Source organism: Pyrus communis, chromosome 11, assembly GCF_963583255.1.
Source record: "Pyrus communis chromosome 11, drPyrComm1.1, whole genome shotgun sequence".
Taxonomy (NCBI): Eukaryota; Viridiplantae; Streptophyta; class Magnoliopsida; order Rosales; family Rosaceae; genus Pyrus; species Pyrus communis.
Genome location: NC_084813.1, coordinates 4,651,907 through 4,669,992, shown reverse-complemented (window position 1 = coordinate 4,669,992; position 18,086 = coordinate 4,651,907). Strand labels below are relative to the sequence as shown.

At 39.2% G+C, this 18,086-nt stretch overlaps 2 protein-coding genes across 2 annotated transcripts; both read left to right on the top strand.

The window, feature by feature from the left end:
- Positions 1–2,012: 2,012 nt before the first annotated feature.
- LOC137709391 (bifunctional riboflavin kinase/FMN phosphatase-like) lies at positions 2,013–5,527 on the top strand. Its single transcript, XM_068448483.1, has 10 exons — positions 2,013–2,582; positions 2,707–2,896; positions 2,980–3,110; positions 3,626–3,695; positions 3,885–3,950; positions 4,108–4,262; positions 4,382–4,459; positions 4,591–4,724; positions 4,900–4,992; positions 5,217–5,527. Exons 1-10 carry the CDS (start codon positions 2,480–2,482, stop codon positions 5,376–5,378), a joined length of 1,182 nt encoding a protein of 393 aa, XP_068304584.1. The 5' UTR covers positions 2,013–2,479; the 3' UTR covers positions 5,379–5,527.
- A 689-nt stretch (positions 5,528–6,216) lies between these two features.
- Positions 6,217–9,786, top strand: LOC137707766 (ubiquitin-conjugating enzyme E2 36-like). The gene is made up of 8 exons (XM_068446680.1): positions 6,217–6,374; positions 6,528–6,555; positions 7,229–7,315; positions 8,060–8,118; positions 8,833–8,874; positions 8,951–9,024; positions 9,230–9,327; positions 9,528–9,786. The coding sequence occupies exons 1-8, from the start codon at positions 6,339–6,341 to the stop codon at positions 9,563–9,565; spliced, it is 462 nt and encodes a 153-aa protein (XP_068302781.1). The 5' UTR covers positions 6,217–6,338; the 3' UTR covers positions 9,566–9,786.
- Positions 9,787–18,086: the final 8,300 nt, after the last annotated feature.

The following is an 18,086-nucleotide window of genomic DNA, read 5'->3' as shown; positions in this document are numbered from 1 at the left end:
TCTTAATTTGTTCTAGGGTTTATAGTTGTAGTGAGAAACGTTAAACACCGTCAGCCATAGAAGAATGCGGTATGTCATCCACTTTGCCACATTCTAGTATTGGAAAAATTTTGCCATGTCACTCGAACGTACACACCTCAGGATGACGAGTGGAACTTATGGACACATGTATCCTTATAGCATAACAATTTAATACATTTAAATTTTATTAAAAAAATCAAAATAAACGAGGCCTACATTGTTCCCAAGAGTTGCTTTCTAGTCCTAATATCCGAAGACGCCCCGTCTCCTCCTGACTCTTCTCCCCCCATTGTCACCGGAAAAATGTTAAATGGAGATCGGTGACGGCAAGCCTAAAGGTCCGGCTAACTATCCCTTTGGTTCCATGTCGAAATAAGAGGGGGAGAGAACGAGAGAGGATAGGAGAAAGAAAAAGAGGAAGAGAGAGAGGATAGGAGAAAGAAAAAGAGGAAGAGAGAGAAGAGATGGAGCATACCGGGTGAAATCACAAGTGACGACAGAGATGGGTGGTTTAAGATTTTGCCGTCACCGACCTCCATTCAAGATTTTGCCTGTAACAATTTGGGGGGGTGGGGAAGAGTCAGGAGGAGATGGGGGTATTTTGGGAGACTGAGACTATAAAGCAAATGTTGGAAACAGTGCAAGTCTTGTTTATTTGGATTTTTTTTAATAAAATTTATATGTATTAAATTGTTATGCTATAAGGATACAGATGTCCATAGGTTATTGGTGAGGAACACCACCTGTCATATTAAGGTGTATGTTCCAGTCACATGAAAAAATTTCTCATTGTATTGGAAGTGGTTGAGTACACATGGGTGGCGAGGCTCGCCTCTGATGGTAAGCGCACGCTAGTTTGGTTCCTGTCCACCAAGTTATGAGCATCCAATGAGTAACCCTAAAACTATGCTGAAACAATGCGTTTGAAGTCATATTGCAGTATCTTTGTGCATTTTCACCCCCACCTGATTAGCGGGCCTGGTGTCCGAAGCGCCTTGTATGGTTCATGTCCCGGGTGTCCTCGTCGTTAAACGCCCGTATGGCATTAGCTTCGGAGTTTTATGTGTTCCCAAAGTTGATGGAAAGATTGAGTCCGAATCCGAATGGAGAGGACTTTAACGTTCATTGTGGACATATATTGTGTCTGCTTCTAACAAAAACGGAATCGTTTGGCATAACAAGCCAGCCAGCTACGTTTTTGTTTAGAACAAACGCCAAAGTTTTTAGAAGCTATGATTTTGGCGCGTTTGGAAATTGGAATTCTCTCTGTTGCATTTGCCCGTGCTCGAATTATAGTGTGTTTTTTGTCTTTGTTTTTTCGATTTTCGATCATTGGGCGAGTAGGTAGTTTGTTGGTACTATTGCACGCAAGGGTTTAAATATATACCATTTTTGGTCTCTTAGTACTCTTTTATTTCTAACAATCTCGGATTGAATAAATGTAATAAAATGAACTGACAGAATTAAATAGGAGTATGTAGGAAAAGAAAAAAATGTTGTTTATGTATCATTTCCCATAAACTCTCTTTGTTTTATAGGGACCAAGGTGGTCCCCAAACCACTGCAAGGCAGGAGAACACGCATGTGAAGATCTTTCGAGGACTCTCTGAATGTTTCGTACGAAACTCGTTTGTGGTCACCAAGTGTTTGATGTAGTGTTTGCTAGGTATATTTCGACAGTACTCGGCAGATTACATCTACAGAAGTCAACATATACTCTTGATAACACTCAACATATTGCTTTAATCTATGTCAATATCTATTAACATGTGCGACGAAATGCCTCACTAAACAAACTAAAAACTTTTTGCGTGATTTTTCCGTCTAAAAACTTAAACATTTAACCGAGACCCCTAAAATTCTAATCCTGATTCCGCCAATATTTGATGGTGTATCATTGTAAGGATGTAATATTGTTATTAGTTGGGGTATTGTGCTTTACAGTTTTCTCCGTCAGCAGCACTCAGCATACCGCATGAAAACAACGAAAAAGCATATCCGAATCCGCCCGTGAAAATTCGCCATTTGAGATTGAAACGCTTTCTTTCACGTAAGAGCAGCAGGCGACAGTCGTTTTCAGATTCTCCTCCTGTTTGCGATTGACGACTCAAGTCTCAAAGTGGAAGCAAAACCGACACACACAATCTGAAATTCCGAATTTCTTTCTTCAATTTGCATATTATCTCGTCTCATCTCCGTCACAATTTGCATTCAATTCCCAGAACAATGCCATTCCAAATTCCACATTCGAAATTAGGAATCCGAATGCCCAAACGTTGATTGATTGGGGGTTAATTACGAGCGGCCCTGATGCATGTTATGATTGTTTATATAATAAGATACTTGAACACATGAACATATAGTCCAATTGAATCCTTGTTTTCTCACTTCCTTCAACCTTCGGCTGGGCTGAGCTACCAATACCAAATTACCGATACACCAATCTTGCCAATATACCATGAGCTGCTGCGAGTGTGAGTGCAACAATGCAGATGCAGAGAACCCAAAACCCAATATTTTGGCTGTCATTTTCGATTTGGATGGCACCCTTTTGGACACAGGTCTCAAATTCCCCCTCCCCACAATATTTGTATTTCTTTTGGCTTTGTGGGTTTCTTGTTCTTGCTGTTTTCTTAGTTTTCAAACTCTTACTCTTGTGTGTGTGTGTGTGTGAATGTGGTTCAGAGCGGGCAACAAGGGGCGTGTTCGAGGAATTCTTGGCCCGGAATGGCAAAGTATTGGACAAGGCAAGGGAGGAGAAGAAGAGGTTGGGGATGACACTCAAGGACTCGGCAGCTTCGGTTGTTAAGGACTATCATCTGCCATTCACCCCTGATGAGTTTGTCCAACAAATCATCCCCATGTACCAGGAAAAGTAAGCGCTTTCGAATTATGTGCATATCTGTTGGCCTTGTGTTGCTCCCTGTGCGCTAAAGTTGTTTAACTGTGTACTTATAGGTGGAAGTATGCGAAAGCTCTTCCTGGTGCAAATCGCGTTATCAAACACTTCCATGACCACGGAGTACCTATGGCTCTTGCTTCAAACTCCTTACGGGAATACATAGAAGCAAAAATCTCTCACCATCGAGGTTTGTACAATTTTCTCATTGTTAACAATAACCAATGTTATTTCTCTCTGCTAAGCCTACATTTCGCAATAAAATGAAGAGGCAATGTGTTGCTGCGTTTTGTCCTACTTTCTTACTGTTATTTTCTTAATTTTGGTCTTTAAAAAAGGGCTGATTCAATCAATATTGAATCTACGGCTTCCGCACCAGTCAGGAAACTTATTATCGTAGATATTTACCTGGAAAAAGTGTTACACATTCGTTGTTTTATAAGTATTCCTTGATCCAATGTTATATTCGTAGTCATTATAGGGGCTGTTTGTAAAGATCGAGTAGATGTTCGTGCTATGCCACGGGGAAAATCAGTCAGTGTAAACAATGAAAATTATATCTCTCTGTGTTTCATGTTAAATTGTTCTATGTTGTCTATCGTTCTGCGTTATTCATTTTCTCATGCAAGTTTCTGTGTACTGTAATGGATGGCCTGTGAATGCTCATGATTTTTATAATCTGTTTACTTCATCTGTATATTATAGGTTGGAAGGAACTGTTTTCAGTAATTCTTGGCAGTGACCAGGTTAAAGCAGGGAAGCCCGCTCCAGATTTGTAAGTGAATTCATAGAAAATACAAGGCTCCCTTGAACACATACAAATCAAACTTTGTAACGCCCCATCCCTTTTCAACCTAAAACATTCAGAGGCCTGATCAATTTTCTGTCAAGAAGAAAACATCACCTCTCATGCATTCTATTTTCCTTTTCGCTGATGCTAATATGCTTTCCAAAACGTTTACAGATTTGAAGAGGCAGCGAAGCAAATGGGTGTGGATGCAGTTCATTGCCTAGTGATTGAAGACTCAGTGTAAGATCAGTCACAAACATATACATCTGAACTTAAATTTATTTCATTTTGATCAAATATGTATTTGGAGATATACACTGCTGATAAATTAAAGCCATCTTTTTTCAAGCATATGCTGCCAGGGTATTCATGTCTAGAATCAATATATTTTGAACAGGGTTGGTGTTAAAGCTGCCAAAGCCGCCGGAATGGAGGTAGTGGCTGTCCCATCCCGTGGTGAAGCTGCTGGTTGTTCTTCCCTTGCAGATACTGTGCTTCATTCTCTTTTGGAGTTTCAGCCCGAACATTGGGGTCTTCCTCAATTTGAAGACTGTACGTCTCACTTCATATTGTTTGTGTGTATTTGTCCATAGGGCCTCTCCCCCCCCCCCCCCCCCCCCCCCCCCCCCCCCTCTCTCCCCTTTAAATATTTGCTTGATTGATTATTTCAGGGGTAGATAAGGCACTGCCGATTGAACCAATTTATTTTAGTGGTCTCTATGCCAATGGGTTTGTCAGTGAAGTCACAGGTTGGTGAATTGTTGGAATGTATTTGTTCAATTTATTTGACTGATTAGCGAGTTTTAGCAAATGCACATTTTTATGGTTAAGATTTGTGCAAATTCGTATTCAATTTAATCCACAAGTCCACAATAATCAGAGGATGGAAGATCTGCTCTCCCCGACCAAGTCTGGGGAGTTTTCTTCGGTTGGGCTGTAGCTGATATGCAGAAGACCTACAGGGTAGTGGTTGCCATTGGATTCGATCGCAATAGCTCACCTAATAAAAACATTGTGAGTAATCTGTTTATTAATTTTGGTAATGGTATATGTTTAAAAAAACGAGCTTACTAATTGCCAGATTATAAAGACTGCAATTTGCTTTCCTCCAACTTACCGAAAACAAGTTATTTATGCATTGATCCCGTTAGTTCTATATTGATGAAGATCTTTTTATCCTTTGATGTAGCAAATGCATATAGTTGATGGAAACAATTGCTGTATATCCAATCAGCAAATGAAACTGCTACTTGTCGGCTACATCCGGGAATCAAATACCAAGGTAACGGCATAGTTTTGAAGATAAACTGAAACTGATGTGAAAGATAATACAGGAAATCATATAGCTCATGTACTGCTCTGTGTCACTTCTTGCGGAGTAGTGCCTGATGCCTCTTAACTTAAATTAATGAAACCGAACTCGTGATGTCTGAAAAATGTAATGTTCTTAAACATCTGTACTTGATCGTCATGTAAGCAAAATCGTGATTCGTGCGCGTGTTGCAGGAAATTTCATCCATGGATGCAGAAGCACTCGAGGAATGTAAGTTGATTGCAAGCGCCTCGCTCGATCTGCCAATATTTAGTCGCCATGGTTGTGTGCCTTTGGTTCCACAATCTTTTTCTGTGGAAGACATGACTTCGAGTGATGAGATAGAACGATACTGAATTATCCAGACATGATTTTAGTGGTGGAAGTATAATTGTTTTGCGTTTTGCCTTCGTTTTGTTTGCAATATTTGAAATGTGGCATGTACAAATACTAACTTTGATCCGCTGTATAATGGCCTCTAAAATGATTTTCTTTTTGCTTTTTATTTTTTATTTTATATATATATATATCCTTGTGGAATTATTGTTGTCCCATGACGTAGTAGCACTTGAGCGTTAACCGATTAGTAAGTTAATACAGGCCGGAGATAATTCCTTATTTGATCACTACGCAAATTAATCTTATAAACAGAACTGTTATTTATTTAGGTCATCATGCAAGATCATTTGTGTTTTTCATAAAACCACAAATCAAACATCGTTTAACATTTCAAAGTCTATCGAAAATATTGTGCTCGTCTATTTATTTGGTCGATGTTGGAGGAAAAGGATCCTTGCCAGATTATTTTCCTAGGAATCCGGGAGATCTCGTAATCATGTCCGTTCATCGTATATCGTGCGGTTAGGTTTTGTTAGGTACTATTTATATTTAATTTTAAATTTTAAATGAATGAACATCATTACGGGATCCCCGGATCCCTAGGAAAATAATCCGGCGAGAATCCATGTTTTTCATTTATTTTCAACTCTCGGTGCTAATGACCGGCCAGTCGGTCGACCGGGTGGGATCCCCAATCGGCCCATGGGCTTCTGGGCCGAAAGATGACTGAAAAATACAGAGGGAGAAGGGGATTGAACGAAAACAATAAAATAATAATAAATGCGTAGGGAGTTGGACGTTGGAAGCCATCCCCGTTAGCAAAAGCTGTTGACCAGATTTCCCCGTCTTGTTCATCCCTCTGGCTTTCAGCTTCTTCTGAACTTCTGATCTTCGGAGAGAGAGAGAGAGAGAGAGAGAGCTTCTGAGTCTTTCGCGTCTGGAATCCTCCAACTTTCAAGAGAAGAAGAAGAGATTTGATGGCGAACAGTAATCTTCCGAGAAGAATTATCAAGGTTCTCTTCTTATTCTAAACCCTACCATCTCTCTCTCTCTCTCTCTCTCTATATATATATATTGATTCAATAACTATTCTGTTCATCTTTCGTTTTTGGTGTCTGATTTGGCATTTTTGTGAATTACTTCTGAATTCTGATTCCTTTCTTTAGGAGACGCAGAGGCTTCTCAGCGAACCAGGTTTCTCTCTCTCTTTCTCTCTCTATATGTATAAGTTTTACTAATTAAATTTAAGTTATGGTATTAATTGAGGTATGGCGGCGGAATTTTGAGGCTTTATACTTTGGAAGTAGGTTTTAGCTTTAAGTTAAACAAGAAAAGTGCTTTTTGTTTGGGAGGTCTCCTTTCCTGGTCTCCTCTTCTGTTTCCAGTTATGGGTTTTGCTTCTTTCAGTATGGGTTCAAATATCTTTAAAGGCCAAATCCGCTGACATGGTGCATTCATAAATTCGTTGATCCGCTGATATGGGAATCCGGATATACCATTTGCATATTTTTGTGTTAAAGATTCCCGCTGACCTTATTTCATTTGATCCAACTGGTTATGTATCGGATATGTATGTTTGATTGTCAGAATGTGTTGGTGGTGTACTTGTGACTACTCGTAATCCCTTTCTGGAGCACAGTATGGCAAAGCACTTTTAAATTTTCAGGCATATCTTGGCCTACTTTTCGATACACTACCTCGACCTTGTCATCACCAAACGTCTATATATACGTTGATGAGTCTAGACCTGACGTGATAATATCAATTAAGCCTTCTAGTTTTGGGTTGTGAACTTTTGATAGATCGACATTGGAATTTTAAAGTTGGTTTTATGATTTTTCATCAAATTACTGATTTTATTTTGCAGCCCCTGGAATCAGTGCTTCTCCTGCAGAAGAAAACATGCGATATTTCAACGTAATGATTCTTGGCCCAGCTCAATCTCCATATGAAGGTGATTAGGCACTTCTTGTTTCTCTAATTTAGGATTTTGTGAAAGACCCTTCATCTTTTACTTCTACTTCATTGAGGCAAAAACCAAGAGTATGTTATACGTCTATAGCTTCCTAATATTTTTTTTTCTCTTTTCAAACTTTCAAACTTGAAATTTCTGCACATTATAAACTTTTAATATTATGTTTGTAATTCAATGGGAGATTATCACATGAAATGTAAGTGATTGCCACAAGACTAACCATCTTTACAACTCTTGATTTCATGAAAAGGTTTCTTTGGATTGTTAGATTTTGGATTACATTTTTCTTCTGAAAAATAAGGCAGGGAAAGGATGGCAGGCCTAGTTTTCCCTCTTATTTTTCTGTCTTTTTTCTTCTATTTTAATCCTTTAGGAAAAAAAGTTAAGGGAAGGGATGTGCCAATTGATTCTAGAGGAAGAATGTCTTTCTTCTTTTGGTTCAAAAGGTTTATTGGCTATACAGCTGATACTTGTAAGGTGTACTTATCAACTAGCCAGAGATTATTATTCCTTTTGCCATTCTCTATGATTAGATTATCTATTCTTTTGCACCAATGTTTCTAAGATCAAATTTTGGAACCTTCTGTAACATGTTATTGTATCTGTTCTCGAACATAGTGTAACATGTTAGTGTATCTGTTCTCGAACATAGCCATTTATCACTTTATATCACCTCATGTTGGTATGCCATGTTCATACACTTCTATTTGTTTATTGACTTAGGTGGGGTTTTCAAGTTGGAATTGTTTTTGCCTGAAGAATATCCAATGGCACCTCCAAAGGTAAACGTGTAATTAGGTGTTAATTAATTGCATATTTTGAGATTTATGTTTTTATAGATGCTTACAATGGTACTTGTGGTAATTTTGAATCATTGGGATCATATTGATTCATATGGTTGCCTAGTTTTGGAGGGGAAAACATTATTAGGTTTTTTACTGGTTACCTTAGAAATTGCACGGGTTTTCAATTGTTTCAAACCTCTTTTATGTGATCTTATTGTTGATCCATGTCATTACTTTTTATGTAAAGAATATTTTTGGACATGTTTGTCTGCCTGCTTTGTATTATTTACTTGTGCTACCCTAGGTTCTAATACAAAGGCCACTGTTGGTGTGTGCACGCGTGCACGTGCATGCTTGTGTGTGTGTGTGTGTGATGCCTGTTCCAAGCACATAAGTTCGTCAGAAAAGTGCAGGTGTAGGCTTTTCTACGGGACATCAGGATCTTCAGAGTTTAGGGATAGTTATTTTGGGCTTTATGCAGTGCTGTTCTAGCTTATTAAGTTACTTGACTGAAACTGTTATTGTATATATCTTCTAAATATTCAGTTGCTGACTTTTAAAGCTTTGAGCCTATATTTTCTTTTAAAGAGGAAATTAGTTATGATTCCTTAAAGATATTTCTTTTTAACACTCTGTCACCTCACCATAGTCGCCGTGAAATTTCGAATGTTAATTAATCTCGTCTTCTGTTTTTCTCTTCCCCACGAACAGGTCCGTTTCCTGACAAAAATATATCATCCTAACATTGACAAGGTAAGTAGCTTTCTCCTTTCACCCCTTTCCATTGTTTCACCTGAGTTTCTAATAAGGTAAGAATTTATTTTGGCAGCTTGGGAGGATATGCCTCGATATTCTGAAAGACAAATGGAGTCCAGCCCTTCAAATCCGAACAGTATTGCTGAGGTGACATATTGCATTCCCGCAACACAGTTCTTCTTATATGTTCAAACAGTAGCTTATGCTTGATCGGAAAGAGAAAAACGAAAAATCTGCACAGCATTATGTTAGAATCTTTGCTAATAAATTAAGATATTGTCACTGCATTGTTATGTTCCTGATTCATGATAAATATAAATGACTACTAACACAATATAGTACGTGTGATCAGCATTCAAGCACTTCTGAGTGCTCCAAATCCTGATGATCCGCTTTCTGAGAACATTGCAAAGCACTGGAAGACAAATGAAGAAGAAGCTGTTGAGACAGGTATTAAAAATTACGCACAACTGCTCTATTTGGTTAATCTTTGGATATTACGTCGTGTAGAGAGCTTAAATTTTTTTTTTTATTGCTTTACTTTCATCCTTTCATTTGCTCCGTTTACTGACTACTAGTTCCAACTTTTAACTTGCATTTAGGAATAGTTTTGTTAACTTTAGTAGTTATTTTTCCCTTGAATCATGCAGCAAAGGAGTGGACCCGTTTATACGCGAGTGGGGAATAATGCGGAGAAGTTATAAAATTTCAGTTTCTCGATCGAATGTTGAACAGCATGTATGTGTTTGGTCTTAGAACTTAAGAACTATCAGACATGAAGATTTTCCAGCGCATCGGTCCATGTTGATAATCACTTTCATTCTCCTCATACTGCACCGTCGAAACTTATGATCACAAGGCGAATGTATCACATTTGCAAATAATTGAATCACGGAATATGTTCATCGTTGTTGCCCGTGTTGATTTGTATCTCAGTTGCACTGCCGCCGGCTCTGCGATTAACAGAAAATGGTTTGCGATCCATCTCTGCCTCTCATCTTTCAACAATTTGAAATTGATGGTGGGTTTGTGGACTACGGGCAGTGGTTGTTGGGTATAGGGTGTAGGGTTTACGGTTTAGTGGGGAAAAACGAGAGGCGGTAACGAGGGAGAACGAGGCATGCTAGCGCTATGCACTAGCGTTGGGTTTTTTTATGGGAATTTGAATGATTATGTGAGGGCAATATGGGTATGCAGAAGGGATTTCTCGTCTCTTATTATCAAGAAATCCAATTCCTCTAAAATATGGAAATGAATTTCTAAATTTGTGTGGGTCCATCGTCCTTTTAATTCTTCAAATTTATAAATATAAGAATGGTTTGTGATCGGAATTCAATTTTTTATTTGGGTTAATCTTAGTTTATTATTTTAAAATTTATTGGTTTTCAACATTTAATACATGAAGTTTTTTTCGTCCAATTTGGTACCTAATGTCTCAATTATAGGATACTTTCATACATCTGTTAAGTTTTCTGTCAGAATCTCTGTTAATTGATGATGTGGTATCCATGTGGATAGTGACTGAACGTCACTTGTCATTATGGACCCATGTAAATATTTAAAAATTTAAAATGTAAAATTTTAAAAAATTAAATTAATTTTTTTTTATCCCCTCTTCTAAACCTAGCTATCAGGCCCCAAAACATTTTTTTTTTTTTTCGGGGCTGCTCCTCACCCCCTCATCCCCCGCCCTCCCTCCCTTCACCAGTTGCTAAAACTTAATGTCGGTGCGGCCAGTGGCGGCGATGTGGGAGTGGACGACCTCGAGGAGGTGTCGTCGGCGAAGAGGGTCACGAGGGTGAGGGGCGGCCCAGAAAAAAAAAATTGTTTTGGGCCCTAATAGCTAGGGTTAGAAGAGGGGATAAAAAAAAATTAATTTTTAATATTTACGTACACATGGCGCCTAATCACGTCATCAATTAACGGAGGTTCTGACGGAAAAATTAACAGATGTATGAAATTGTCCCATAATTGAGACTTTAGGTACCAAACTAGGATGAAAAAAACTTCATGTACCAAATGTTGAAAACCAACAAACTTCAGAGTAGTAAACTGATATTAACCTTTCTTATTTTGATTTCCAGCACTAAGCATGTTGTAAGAGAAGCCTAAACTACAAACTACGGGTGGGCACGAGCCGGGTCAGATATTACAAATACGATCACTGGAACCAGACCTAACTCGGCCCATTTGAAATGGGCTGGGTCCACAAGTCCTTTTTTTTCTTCTCTTTTTCTTTAACTCACTCGATCGTTCCGGGAACTGGACCACCACCTTCTTGCCTTTTGAGCAGCCGCTTTGTGCAATGGCGGTGGATGCTGCAGCACTAGTCCCTGAGGCTGAGTCCAATCAGTGTCCTAAACTAGAAGAGCAACTCCCACCACCACCTGTGGCTACGCTGCTCGAAATCGAACACGAAGAGGCCTGCAACTGCCCATCTCCACCGCCAACTCTCCAGATCAGTAATCATTCACCTTACATTAGCTTCACATCGATCAAATCCAATGAATACCCAAATCGAAAAAAAAAAAATTGAATTGCTAAAGAAATAAAATTGCAGAAGAAAAATGAAACGGCGGAAGTACTTTTGGAGGTCCATAGAGACGACGCCGAGTTTTCAATCAGTAGAGACACCACCCAATACCTGCTCGCCATTCAAATTTGATCCACCATCATAGAAAACCCCAAAATCAGTAACCCTAGGCCCGAAAACAACACAATTGACCCCAATCCCTAAATCAAAAAAACCCTAACCCAATTGAATCCCCAAATTCTGAAACCCTAGAATCAAACCAAATTCTAATCCAAGGCCTTGAGGTTGTCCTCGGAGATCTTCTCGTCGGGCTTCGTGGCGTCAACATGCTGTTGTTGGCACAATCATCCTCAATCATGTGCTTGATGGTATGCGACTCCAACGCCATCGCCTCCTCAACCTCAAACGACTCATCGTCCGAGCTCTTGAGGGTGATCTTCTTCGACGACGACGATATGTTTGGTGATGGTGATAACAATGGTCTCAACGATGACGCTACTTTAAAAACTCGAAAGGGTTAGAGAGAGAGAGAGAGAGAGAGAGAGAGAGAGAGATTTGGTTTTTGGTTGTAGTGACAATGACTGGTGAGACTTGAGAGGGGTGACTGGTGAGATTGGGTTGTTGCTCCAATCCTCGCAGCGCCATCAATTGTCAATTGGGTTGTCAATAAGGCACTGGCTTAGAAGAGAGATTGTGGGAGACGGAATCGAGTTCAAGGACTCGAGTGACAAAGTCAAGGTCGAGGACAAGGAAACCTAAAACTAACAGTTAAGATTGGATGGAGAGATGATCTCTTCAATCTCGTCTGTCCATTTCAACTACAAACGGGCCGGTTCGGGTACTCGCGATTCCTATACTTCAGGAACCGGCCCAAACTGAAAATTACAAAGGCCCGCCCTGTTTCTCTTTTTTAAAATTAGGAACCGGTCCGTACCCACCCTAACATGCGGTTCCTATATCCGTTTGCCCACCCTTACCACAAACTACACTAGATTTCGTTTTGAGATTTGGCTCTTTCCACTCCCCCGCCCAAAGTTTCCACTTCTGTATTATTGGCATTTTGGCTCCCGCACTTTGGTTAATTTTTCAACCCTTCTCTCTCTCACATTTTGTAATTTTCCAGTTGTCACAACAAAATCTGAATCTCTCCCTCTTTGTCCCTCTTTCCCAAATCCCAATCTGTTTGGCGCATGAAAATTACACATTTTAGAATTTAGAATTAGAAACCACCGCCACCGCGCGAACTCAGAGCATTACAAATATGCCCACCACCAAACCCAACCCAACCATCCATTCCTCTCATTCAATACCAAACACTTTGTCTCTCAACTCTCTCAACGTGTTGGATTAATGGAGGCCACCGCCATCGCCTGCCGTGACGGTGAGCACAACAACAAAGAGAACATCCCTCCAACTCCAACCCCATTCTCTGCAACTGCAACGGCAAAGCTGACCGACCCAGTTGCTGAAACCATGTCATCTTCCAAGAAATGTATTAAAATGAGGCCGCTGAGGAGGAGGAAGCCTCTTGCAGATATCACCAACCTGTACTCGTACAACAATTCGGTTCAATCGCCAAGCCTACCACCACCTTCTTTCCCTTCGTCCTCCGTCTCTGCATCCGCCTTGAATTCTCGGAAAAGAAAGTCAGCTGAGGATTTTAATTCCATAACAGTCGCCAGTTCCAACTTCAAATCTCTAAGGATGGGTTTCAGATAATTCCTTTTACATGATACAGTTGTTTCTTCTTTTCTGGCTTCTATATGTATACTCAAATTGTCATACATACAAAGAAATCCATTTCGTCCTTTCTGTTTCGAATATTTTGTTCTTCTGTCCATTACACTAGCTGGTTAAATTCATCATGGTCATCCAACGTTAGGGGTGTTCATGATCCAATCCAATCCAATCCACTCTGAAAAAGAAAAAGAATACCAAGGGCTATGGATGAGCAAGACGAAACCATTGTGTCTAAAATCTGATGCAATCACACATTTTAGTTTACGCAAGGAAAGTGTTATTAACACTTCAAAAATTTTATTATACATTCCTCATAAGTGTATTTTTCTTTTCAAATATAGAAAGTTTGAAGTAGGGCTGGGCAAACGGGCCCTAGACCCGCGGGTAGGGGCGGGTCCAAGTGAATCGGGGCGGGTACGGGGCGGGTCCTATTTTAAAAAATCTGAAACGGGGCGGGGCGGGGCGGATCCATGTTATTTGCGGGGCGGGACGGGTCGCCAAGCTTGGAAACGGGTCCCCGACCCGAACCGTTTTCACCTTCCAAAAATTTAAGATTTAATCTGATCCGTTGATTAGAAGTTACCACGATCGCACGATCGCACTCACGTCTCAAGAGTCTCTCAGATCAGAGTCCTCAGACAGTCACTCTCCCAGACCCAGATCTCCTCTCCTCTCTACTCCCACAGTCGACACTCGACAGTTCCCTTCCCCCACTCCCCAAATCTCCTATCCTCTCTACTCTCTCGTCTCAGAGTCAGACGGACCTCGATCGCTCCCATCTTTTTCCATCGATTCTCCACCCCTACTGACTCGACTCGACTCGACTCCTTGAGACTCATAGTGAGTCACTGACTGTCGACCTCGACTGTGTCTGTCGACATTACATCAATCATCCCCAATCGCGAGTTCCGACCACCACCACACGGTCGACACCAACCTCGCCGTCGAGAACACTACCATCATCCTGCAAATTCCTAGGTAATTTATGAATTAGGGTTTCTGATTTGGGAATTTAGGGTTTTTGGGGCTATGATTGCATAAGCTTTTCGATTGATTATATGGACTGCTGCGATTTGATTACTAGCAGAAACTTGCTGTTTGGTTAAATCAGAAACTTGCTGATTTAGGACTGCTGCGATTTTAAGTTGTTTGGTTAAATTTGCAGAAATTTAAGTTGTTTGTAGATTTTAAGCTGTTTGGTTAGACATTTAATTTATGGGTTTTGTTGCTTTGTTTGTTAAGCATGAAGCTCAGAAGCTCTATTCCCAGAGTCTCTCTTTTAAGTTTTTCCTATTTCAATTTTTTTCTGTAGATCTGTTCGAATCTAGGGTTCATATATCTATGGGTTTCATTAATATATTGGTTTTGGTTCTGTAATTTACTATAAAGAATATGTTTTGGTACTGTTTAAGTTTCGATATTAAACTTTATACATGTCGCCAGAACAATTATTTTCGAACTTTCTTATCTGTTTTTCAGAAGAAATGGAGCAAGTGTTGCTCGAATTATTCCTTATGTAGCCTTACATTACATGACATATGAGCATTGAGCAGTACAGGTGTTGGATCTTGAATAACTATTCTACTTTAGGATCAGGGCCTCATATTGATCTTTTAGCCGGTGCAGCAGCCGGAGGGACATCAGTTTTATGCACTTATCCCTTGGACCTAGCTCGCACCAAACTTGCTTATCAGGTCAGTGTCTTGCATATGTCTTATCTGTACCTTTTTCTTTTGTGTCAAAAACGATTTTTGTAATAGTTCATTGATTCATTGTTTAATCTATTTTTGTTATGGTTTTACAGGTTGTTAATACCCGAGGAAACATTAATTGTGGCATGAAAGGCACCCACCATCAAATTGTTTATAAGGGCATAAGGGACGTGCTTTCAAGTGTTTACAAGGAGGGGGGCTTCCGTGGTCTCTATCGAGGTGTAGGTATGCATTTGCTTCTCTAATTATGATGTGGCAAAACCATTTGTCACCACATTCTGTGTATCTCATAGCTGAGTGTTCTGCTAAGACTTTACTGATTGGAGGAGGTGCCGTTTATTCATACGTGATGCAATATAATGGACAAGCTAATATTAACTTGGAGCTTCTTTTACCCAGAAATTATTAGATGTTTGTTGTGAAATGAAGTTTGTTGCAATAAGGAGCACAGAGTCATAAGGTTGCAATTAGAACATTCTACTTTCTACTTCGTCCCAAACTTTGCTGCATTAAGGACACTTCTGAATTCTGATTGCATTTTCAGATTTTCTTGCATTGTTGCATTTCCAAGAATATTATATGTATTTTCTTGATTGTTTGGGAATTGGTTTCATATACATATACATCTCACACACACACACACACACACAATAAGTACTTGGCCAATATTGCAGAAAACAGTTTCTTTAGCCTATGGAAAAGAGCATAGTGTCTTGAAACATTTTGTTTACAGATTCAATGAAGATTGTTGTTGGAACTTGGGCGTTGGAACTTGGATTTTCGGATATTTTGTATGTTGATTTGATTTTTAGATGTTGGAAGATGTAATATTATTATTTTGAATGTATTGTTAATCTATGAACTTGGATGTTGGACTTTGTATTTACATTGGATGTGAATAATGGTGAATTTGTGCAAAATATGCGTAAATGCAGTATGTGACTTTCTGCAGTTGCAATCTGTGCAAATCTGTGCAGATTGCAATCTGTGCAGTTTTGTGCAGATTGCAATCTGTGCAGTTTGCAATCTGTGCAGTTTTGTGCAGATTGCAATCTGTGCAGTTTTGTGCAGATTGCAATCTGTGCAGTTTTTTGTGCAGTTTGCAATCTGTATTCTGTACAAATTTTTTTTTTTTTTTTCAAACAACCAAAAAAAAAAAAAAAAAGGGACCCGTGGACCCGGCCCGAACCTACCCGTTTCAACCGGGCCGGGTAATGTCCGGTTCTTATATTAAAAAATGTAATCCCCGGCCCGGCCCGCCCCGTTCTCTTTGAACCTAGGTCCGGTCCGGTCCCTTCAAAATTGGACCCGGCCCGGCCCGTGCCCAGCCCTAGTTTGAAGTGTATAATAAGATTTTTGAAATGCCAATAACAATTCTCTTACGTAAATGTAAACTTTTATAGTGTTCGGTTTGGATTGAAAATCCTAATCTGTACAAAAAAAAAGTTTCACTCAAAATCTCAACATTTCCGAAAAATTTAGATGACAATTGAAATACATCTATCTGGTCCGAAATTTTATCATATTATTGTTACATTTATATATGCTTCATTATATTCGCATTTTGTATATTTAATCATACTATTATATATTAAAAATGAAAAGCATAATCATAGGTAATATTGTATTTTGTCTAATATAATTTTGTGTTGTAACGCATATAATTCGGCCCGTGCGCACCGGTAGCGAGCATAATCATATTTGAAATTTGATTACGGCGGCAAAAACAAAAAGGGGAGCCAAATATTTGATTTGGGTGACATATTCCGTTGTTGATTTGGCGGCTCCTTCCTTCCCCTCCCTCCCCGCCCAAAGTGAGTTTGTAATTTTGTACCATGGGAATATTAAAATTTAAAATTTGTGTAATAAACAGATACAAATATTAAAATTTAGGGTGTATTCAATTAAGAATTTGAGATATTTTAATGGATTTATAAATCCATGAATTTTTATGAAGTTTAATTGGTTTGTAAAGATTTCATATAAAATTTTGATTCAATTTCTTCCAAATCTCATAGAAAGAGGTGAGATTTGTGGATGTTTAAAATACAATACGAAATCTCTTCAATTCCTTCTAATTCCTTAACACTATGTTTGGATGAGGAATATAAACTTGGAATTTAGGTGAAAATCAAAATTTATAAATTGACATGCACCAATTCCCTTGTTTGGATTTATAAACATAGAAATTTAGAATTTCCGCATGGAAAAAAACTTGGGATTTGGAACCTTCAATTCCCAAGTTTAAATTCCATGTAAATATGTGTCATTTCCCAATTTCTGTGATTTAGAGTTTAAAAATGACAAATTCTGTATTCAATTCCATTGTTCTTTTAGGTTTATCAAACAAGAAAATTCACAAATTCTAGAAAATAAAATCTCGTTATTTCAATTTCGCTCATTTTAAAATTTCTTAGTAATCTTAAATTTCTTCATCCAAACGTAGTGTAACTTTTTCAAATTCTTTAAAATCAATTTCTAAATGAATACACTTGAAATGTTGTAAATTTCTTTAAAATCTTAATTGAATACATCCGGATTTCTAAAGATTTTAATAAACTATTTTAAAATTCTAATTAAATACACTTTAAATTTCAGAGAATCACTTAAAATCTTAATTGAATATCCTTAAATTCATTAAAAATTTTAAAACCTTTTAAAATCTCAATTGAATCAAACATTAATAAATAAAATGGTAAACATTATCAAAGCTTGAAAATGATGAAGGAAAATGCACGCCTTGTACCACTGCCAATTGCCGAATCGGTGGGGCCCGGGAATTTTCAAACTTTTTTCTTAGAGCAGCTCCAGCGGGAGCAACTGCTCGAGGGACAGGCTGCGGAACAGTGCCTGATTGCCAGAGGGAGGAAGTCCAGTGTTGGCTGGCGAGCGAGCCCGAGCAAGCCCGAGCTCCAGGCCGGTGGATTCCTGCTAGCCCGAGCGCCCGAGGGCTGTCTGACGTGGGCTTACGTCATCGTCCTCTTCTTCGTCATCGTCGTCCTCTTCGCCCTCATCCGCGTCGTCGTCCTCGTCGGCGTCCTCCTCTTCTTCGTCTACGCTGTCGTCGGATTTGGACTCGGACTCGGACTGCGACTCGTACAGCTCCAATTGCTCGGCGGTCAAAGACTTAACTTCTTTTTCCTCCACAACTTCCTCCATAGCCTTCATCCTCTCAAAGCTCACACAAATTTGCAGAGAAAATCTCCTCTTTGTATTCTTGAGAA